This window comes from Pipistrellus kuhlii, unplaced genomic scaffold, assembly GCF_014108245.1.
Source record: "Pipistrellus kuhlii isolate mPipKuh1 unplaced genomic scaffold, mPipKuh1.p scaffold_m20_p_17, whole genome shotgun sequence".
Taxonomy (NCBI): Eukaryota; Metazoa; Chordata; class Mammalia; order Chiroptera; family Vespertilionidae; genus Pipistrellus; species Pipistrellus kuhlii.
In genome coordinates this window covers 19,767,853-19,775,304 of record NW_023425482.1, presented here as the reverse complement: position 1 = coordinate 19,775,304, position 7,452 = coordinate 19,767,853, and the positions used below count along the sequence as shown (strand labels likewise).

Here is a 7,452-nt window from a genome sequence, read left to right as displayed (position 1 = left end):
CTACAATTCTTTTCTTTTTTAAAAATATATTTTTATTGATTTCAGAAAGGAAGGGAGAGGGAGAGATAGAAACATCAATGGTGAGAATCACTGATTGGCTGCCTCCTGCAGGCCCCCTCTGGGGATGGAGCCCACAACAAGGGCATGTGCCCTTGACCGGAATCGAACCTGGGACTCTTGAGTCCGCAGGCCGACGCTCTATCCACTGAGCCAAGCCAGCCAGGGCCAGGCTACAATTCTTGACAATCGTCTCTAATGGAAAGCTTTTCCGTGTCCACTAAGTGAACCCTCAAATCCAAGCTGGTCATCTCTGAGACTGTCCATTCTCCTCAGTGGCTTCTCCAGGGAATTCTTACAGACAAGCTGTGGATAGTGACGACTGCATTTGCTTCTTTCCAGAAACCAAACGAGGAGATGGAATTGATTCCTAAATCCTAAGGTTCTTGCTTTCTCATTTCATTTGAGGCAGCTTTATTTCCTTCTGCTTTTGGTGGGGAATGAGGGAAACCCATTTTCTAGAGATAGGCAGTCCACAGACTGTTCTCAGCTCTTGGGTTTGAAACCTGGATCTTGACCAAGCCTCTGACTTAGGGGTTGCTTGCTCATGTGTGCTGTCTCCAAACATCCTTTCTCAGAGGGTCCAACTAACCCTTCAGAATGAGCACTGAGGTAGAGGAGTGAAGGGGCAAGCCTGTAGCATACCTAGGTGCTTCCTACAAAGGAACAGTGTGCCGAGTCACAGATTGGCAAACCCTGGTGCTTTCCTTCAACTCCCACGAACTCAAGGGTTTTCCAAGTGCAGCCAACACGGCTGCATCACACAGACCTCAGGTTTCTGGTAAGACTGCTGGGTGCCGTTGGGCCCAGTCCATGAAGGCTCTCAGAAGAGGCAGCAGCCATTTGCCGAAGGCAGTTGTTCCCGACTCTTCCGTGTTTTTGCTGGCCAAGAAGTAAACTATTTTGAGCACCACAATGGAGGAAATCCGGTCAGCCAACTGCAGAGCTCAGACTTCACTAAGGGCTGTTTTTCTTCAGCTTTCACTCGAAGGGTAACATAGGATGGGCTCCCAGATGGAAAAACCATCAGGCTGTCCTACTATCAGCTCTGCCTTGCACTGTTATCGACTTTCCTCGTATCAAAAGTAGTGGGCTCACAACGTTTGACCTCGACTGGCTTTTCTAAGTTATTTTGTACGTTTTTCAGCAGTGAAACCAAACTGGGTCTTCAGCTTTATCCCTGTTTCTGGCAAGGGAAGAGCCTTTGTACAATTGGACACATTTTGGTTTTTCCTCATTGAAAATTTTAACTGTCTTTTTTGTATTATTTCTACAATAATTTGTAAACTATTTATTTTTACCTGCTTTTTTTAACTTTTCAGGTCAAATTTTTTATAATGCACATATTTGTCAAAATAAAGATTCTCTCATACTGCTGTCTCTGAGCTACTTCCTCCTTTGTTGTACTCAATGAACGCTGACTCGTTATTCCACTTTCAAAAGTTGCACTTGAGCTAGAAATAGTTTCAGTAATTTGAGTGTCACTCAGAAGCAGGATGAGCTGTCACAGCTGCCTCTGAACTTGGGGAATACCGTAAGCCTACCTTGATGATAACTGTACACCTATGGTGGCTTAACTTTATTGAAGAGGGTGGGGGGGGGGGTCCTTTGGTGAAATTACTGGCAGAGGAGTGAGCTAAAGCTAAAAATCAAGCTTGCTTCTTTCTTGACAAAGTGTTTTATCTGTCAGATAATACAGAACTGTGGCCAGGCTGAAACCATGAAAAGCAGTGGGATAACTTCCTTCCCTGTGGAACAGGTAACAAAACAGCGACACCAGAAACCCTCTCATCCCATTTATTAAACAGTAAGAAAAGATACAACGCCGGAAAAACACCAACCATCCTTTCACATCAGGTTGAACAAAGCACAGTGATTTCTTCCCTTCGACCCCCCCCCCCCTCCCACCCTCCTCCCCCTATCCCATCCACATCAGCTTAAATTTTGAGGTTCTTTGATTGGGAGTACCAGTGGAGAGGGAGTTGGATGAACTGTGGAGCCTTGATTCTGGCCTTCTCTAGGTCCCAGAGAAGGAAACTCCAAGACCTGCCAGTCAAGTGGAAATTGTACTTGGTGGGTCTTGAACGCGGCTGCCCACCTACCTCCCCGTTCTGTGTCAGGCCCCCAGGGAAAGGTATGGCAGTGGAGGACAGGTCCAAGCTGCCCGGGTCAGAGCTGCTGAAGCATGGTCCGTTCACCAATGCAACATTGCTAGAGCAGTGAGCTGAGTCTCCAGTGGTGAGCAGGGAACTACATATGAATTGGGACCTGCAGGTCAATGTATCCCTGAGGAAAAGTCCACAAGAACAATTCAAGAAACTAGCAAGAAACAAGGGGCGGAAAGCTGTGGGACAAAAGCACAGCAGGATTCTGGAAGGCTAGAGATCCTTTCTCTCAAGGCTGGGATCATTCCCACCTGCCATAGTCCATGTCCCACAAATAACATTTCACCTTTAATCAAGAAAGAAGCAGAGTTTGAAAAAAGATGACTCATTTGAACTTGAGCCCAGCTATATACTTCCGACTGTAGCTCCATGACTACCCTTTTACCTAAAACGGCATCTGCCCAGAACCACGATGCCTGGAGACCCAGGTGGTCCTAGAGAGAAAACGGTTTAAGGGGGTAACATTCCATTTGGGTACATTGCAGCCATTGGACCCCCTGGTCTGGGGAAAGCAGCTGCGTTTGTGCCAGGGAGACTACCCACTCTAGGAAATGGGACCACAGTCTTCATTATAGGACCATTCATCCTTGGAAAGGAAGCTGGGTTCAGACCCAGATTCCCAGTTGGCCTTGCAAAAGGAGCTGGGTTGACACCCCCAGAGCCTGCTGCAGAAGAGCCCAGAGGCCCAGAAGCTGACCTGGGGAAAGGAACTTGACCAGGGCCTAGTGGGCCAGTAGACCTTGGGAAGGTAGCTGGATTTGGACCCAAGCCAGGGGCTCTTGGGAAATTAGCTGGGTTGGGTCCTAGTGGCCCAGAGGCTCTTGGGAAAATTGCTGGGTTTGAACCCTGGAAGCCAGCAGACCTCTGAAAGTTAGATGGGTTTGAAGCCAATGTTCCAGAAGACTGAGAGAAGGCAGCGGAGTTGAGTGCCCCCGAACCTGTCCCCCTTGGAAAGGGATTAGCATTTACCCCCATGGGGCCAGCCGGCCTTGAAAAATTAGCTGAATTAGGGCCCATGGGGCCAGGAGCCCTCGACATGGGAGATGCATTTGGCCCTGAAAGGCCAATTCCCCGAGAGCCAGGACCCAAGTTTGGGCCTATGGAGCCAGGTACTCTTGCCATGGAAGATGGGTTTGTGCCCATGTTTCCAGAAGCCTGTGAGAAAGAGGATGAATTTGCTCCTAAAAGACCTGCTGCTCTTAGAATGGGGGCAAGATCTAGGTTTTGAGGTCCAGCCATTCTTAAGTTTAGACCAGATCCTGTGCCCAAGAGGCCACCTGCTCTGGTGTCCATGTTAGGGCTTGGGCCCAGGCCACCAGCCCTTGGGTTGGGCCCAAGGCCTGGGTCTAGACCACTTGCTCTTGGGTTGGGCCCAAGGCCAGAGCCTGGAAACATACCCGACCTTGGGGCAGGGTTTGTACTCATGAAGCCCGATCTCAGATTGGGACTTGGTCCAGGGCCCAGGCCAATGGGCCTACTATTGGAAGGGCCATTCCCAGGAGTCAAGAGGCCACCCGTTCTCAGATTGGGCCCAGATCCAGGGCCCATTGGGCCCCCACTTCTGGAGTCAGGTCCTGTTCCCAGGAGACCACCTGCCCTTGAGTTGGACATAGGACCTGGCCCTGGGAGACCCCCTAACCTCGGGTTAGACATAGGCCCCGGGCCCGGAAGAGCCCCTCCTCTAGCGTTTAGAGCTGGCCCTGGCCCTGGGCCCAAGAGGCCGCCTGGCCTCGAGAAAGGAACTGAGCCTGCGGCAGAGGGATTCATCCCCCTGGGAAAAGCAGCCATGCTTGAGTCACGAGCACCGCCATGGAAAGGTGCTGGATTTGAAGCCAACGAGCCTGATGAAGCTGGAAAAGAAGAAGGGTTCCTTGGAAACGGGCCCAGATTTCCACCAAGAGAACCAGTGGCCCTAAGGAAGGAATCTGAGGCCATGCCCAGGGGGTGGCGAGTGTTTAGACCCTGCCCCCCCTGTGGTCCCAGGGAACTGTCCAGCCGTCCTCGAGGTGGCAGTGAAGCACGAGTCCAAGGCGTTGGCCGCTCTCTAGGGAAAATCCGGGGTTCTTTCATACTTTCTTGGGTACGTTGGTGATAATGGGCTTGGGTCGAGTTTTGAAAAGAATCTTGTTTTTGATGAGTGCTGTCACCAAGTATTGGGTGCCAGTCTTACAGCCACGCTCATCACAGTCCTGCTCCGTAGAAGTGTGTTTGACTAGGACAGCAAAAGGTTTCTCCAGGTGGATGATTTTCCCGTACAGGATGTGATGCCCCACGATCAGCACAGGAATTCCCTTTGGCAGAATAAGAATAAGATGCCTGAGATTTAGAGCAAGATCTTAACACTCGAGTGCTTCCTAAAGATGCTCTTGGCAGGCAGTAGTGGTACCTGCACTCCCTGGTTTGGCTATTACACTGCTATATAGCTACAGTGGACAACCCACCCTCCTCATGCCCTTTATGGCCCTGGTAAGAGAACTTTCACTTTTAGAACTGTGACCTTTTGCCTGGCCAGTGTGGCTCAGTGGTTGAGCACAACCTATGAACCAGAAGGTCAGTTTGATGCCTAGTTGTGGACTTGATTCCAATAGAGGGCTTGCAGGAGGCAGTCGATCAATGATTCTCTCATCATTGATGTTCCTATCTCTCTCTCTCTCCCTTTCTTTCTCCCTCTCCCTTCCTCTCTCCAGAAAAAAGGAAAAAAAAAAAAAAGAACTGTGACCTTTCAAGAGTTCCCAAAGCTAAAGGGGGAGAACAAGCAGGTAGTTTAGCAGATTAGCTAGCCCTTGTTAACAGACCTGAGGGCAGTCCTCACCCTAGGTCCTGGGAGCGCCACCTCGGTAGCTTGCTTTCCTGAGGCGTTAGGCAAGGAAAGAAAAGCCCTCACCTCAGTGGTGTAATGTAGGTCTCCCAGGTGGTTTCCAGCTAATCCGGTGCTGTAGCGAGCCTCGATCTCCCCCTGTAGCTCCATCAGCACCCATTCTGCCAGGCCTCCAGCCCCAGCACTGCAAGCAAAGGCTGGCGGTTACAATATTTTTGAGGGGGTAAAGGATGAATGGTATCCTATACCACCAATCAAGGCCCAAAGGAACTCTTTGTTGAGCACAAGTTCTTGGGAAACTAGGCAGTGCTAAGCACCGAACTAGAGATCGAAATGCAAGCATCTGTACAAGATGCACCCGAGGACCCTGATTCTTGCAAGGGAATATCAAATCTATATAGCCCTAAGCATTCAAACTACATAAAAAGTCTCAAAATGTACTCACCTTGAGACAATAATTTGTACCATGAGCCTTCCGTCTTTATAAAGTCACTGAAAATAAGCTGTAGAAGGAAAAAACAAGATTTAGGATAATAATAATGACAGCTAATGTTTACCACTTATTGTGTACTAAGCATTTTGTGCTTTAGATACATTTTATCTCCTTCCTCTAACAAGTCCATAAGGTGTAAACTTTCAAAAAACTGATGTACATCTAAACTGCTTAAAATCACCAAGGGTCGCCCTAGCCTGTTCGGCTCTGTGGACAGTGTTGGCCTGCAGACTGAGGGTTCCAAGTTTGATTCAGGTAAAAGGCACATACCTTGGTTGCAGGCTCTTCCCCTACCCGGTCCCTGGTTGGGTTCATGCTACAGGCAACCAATCGTGTCTCTCTCACATCAAAATTTGTCTTTTCCTCTCTCTTCAACTCTAATTCAATGGGAAAATATCCTCGGGTGAGGATTAAGAAAAAAAGAAATCACCAAGGGTTAACTACAGTATGAACAGTTTAAAGATAGCACAATTGGGTTGCAGGTCGCATAGCTATTAGTCAAAGAACAAAAATTTGAACCCAAGCCATATACTGCATAGTCCACACTCTTCACCACTATGCTAATAACTTATCTTTCTCAAGGATGTTTTAAAAAAACAAAAAACTACATCTTTTAGATTTCAATTTTATATATATTATTGATTTTTTATGAGGGGAAGAGAGAGGGATAGAGAGCTAGAAACATCGATGAGAATCATCAATCAGCCGCCTCCTGCACACCCCCTACTGGGGACATGCCCACAACCAAGGTACATGCCCTTGACCGTAATCAAACCTGGGACCCTTCAGTCCACAGGCGGATGCTCTATCCACTGAGCCAAACTGGTTTTGGCTAGATTTCACTTTTTCTCCTAGGTGATATGAACTTTGTGTCTACCACTTTGGTTATCTGACACTTCAAGGTTCAAAGGACCCCCTTTAAATAAAAGCCTTGAGAACTTAGAAATCCTTCAGACTTTAGTGAATGGTAAGCTGACTTCTGATATGAGATTCAAATGCTTTGACCATCTTTTACTTCGATACTGAAATACTGACGATTCTCATTTTATACAATATCGCCACCTGGTGGCAGGTTTGTGGTACTCCGTAAGAATTGGTTAAAAGAGGCCATTTTGGCCTGCACTGGTCTTTCTGGGAAGGACAGGCGCATGGGGGATTGAGCGCACGGGGGACCTAAACTACAGATTCTGTGTAAGTCTTTCCAATGAGTAGATGGAGCCTAGTGGAAGGTTATTAGTCCAGTGTTTACCGAGTTCAGCAAGTTAACAGGTATTATAATTGTGCTCAAGCTCAGCAATTAACACAGGCTTCTTTACTGATTTGTTCATTTTCATTTTGGATATCCAGGAAAAAGTATATTGCCAGCACAGACTCAACAGGTAGCATCATCTCTATTCTTGAGCACCAAACATACTTTGGGAATAGTGATTGGTTGAATCACTGGACTTAAAATTCAAATATAAATGGCAGCTAGTATTTATTGAATTTTTACAATGAATCAGATGCTGTGCACATACATGGGGGGTATCTCAAACACTGTGACCACTCTGATACTTTTCCCTATTTTGTAGATAAAGCTACTGAGAGATGCACTGGCTTGTATGTGGCGCGCACACAGCTAGTATGAGGTAGAGCCAGCTAAGGACCTAGGCCATTTGACTTTATCTACACTCATTATGATTGCCCAATTCTTTCCTTCCCAAAGGAGAAAACCAAGTGCCAGTGAGAATGAAAAGGCATCAAGGCATCAGGGAGGCACTGTATATACCCAACAACTTGTCAGAAGAGCAACTGGGAATCAAGGCATCCTTGAATGAGTGAGACCTCCTGCAGCAGCACTGGCTGCAGGGCCACCTAAAAACAGGTAATACTCTAGCTCAGGAAGGCAACAGGGCTGCAGAAAAAGTAGGCCCTGATTA

General features: G+C 47.7%; 2 protein-coding genes across 2 annotated transcripts in view; both read right to left on the bottom strand.

The window, feature by feature from the left end:
- Positions 1 to 1,840: 1,840 nt before the first annotated feature.
- DERPC (DERPC proline and glycine rich nuclear protein) lies at positions 1,841 to 4,292 on the bottom strand. Its single transcript, XM_036441386.2, has 2 exons — positions 3,589 to 4,292; positions 1,841 to 3,528 (listed from the first exon to the last, which is right to left on the bottom strand). The coding sequence occupies exons 1-2, from the start codon at positions 4,290 to 4,292 to the stop codon at positions 2,673 to 2,675; spliced, it is 1,560 nt and encodes a 519-aa protein (XP_036297279.1). The 3' UTR covers positions 1,841 to 2,672.
- CHTF8 (chromosome transmission fidelity factor 8) overlaps positions 4,098 to 7,452 on the bottom strand; it is a 6,633-nt gene continuing 3,278 nt past the window's right edge. The window contains exons 2-4 of the mRNA XM_036441400.2: positions 5,486 to 5,543; positions 5,107 to 5,224; positions 4,098 to 4,513 (exon numbers count right to left, since the gene is read on the bottom strand). Of these exons, the coding sequence (XP_036297293.1) occupies positions 4,289 to 4,513; positions 5,107 to 5,224; positions 5,486 to 5,508 (366 nt within the window). The 5' untranslated portion in view covers positions 5,509 to 5,543 and the 3' untranslated portion in view covers positions 4,098 to 4,288. The remainder of the gene's footprint in view (positions 4,514 to 5,106; positions 5,225 to 5,485; positions 5,544 to 7,452) is intronic.

Coding starts and splice junctions, on each gene's coding strand:
- DERPC (XM_036441386.2), bottom strand. CDS start 4,292: ATGAAAGAACCCCGGATTTTCCCTAGAGAGCGGCCAACGCCTTGGACT. Junction 3,529..3,588: donor GGCTCTGGCCTTGGGCCCAA/CCCAAGAGCAAG, acceptor TGGTGGCCTGGG/CCCAAGCCCTAACATGGACA.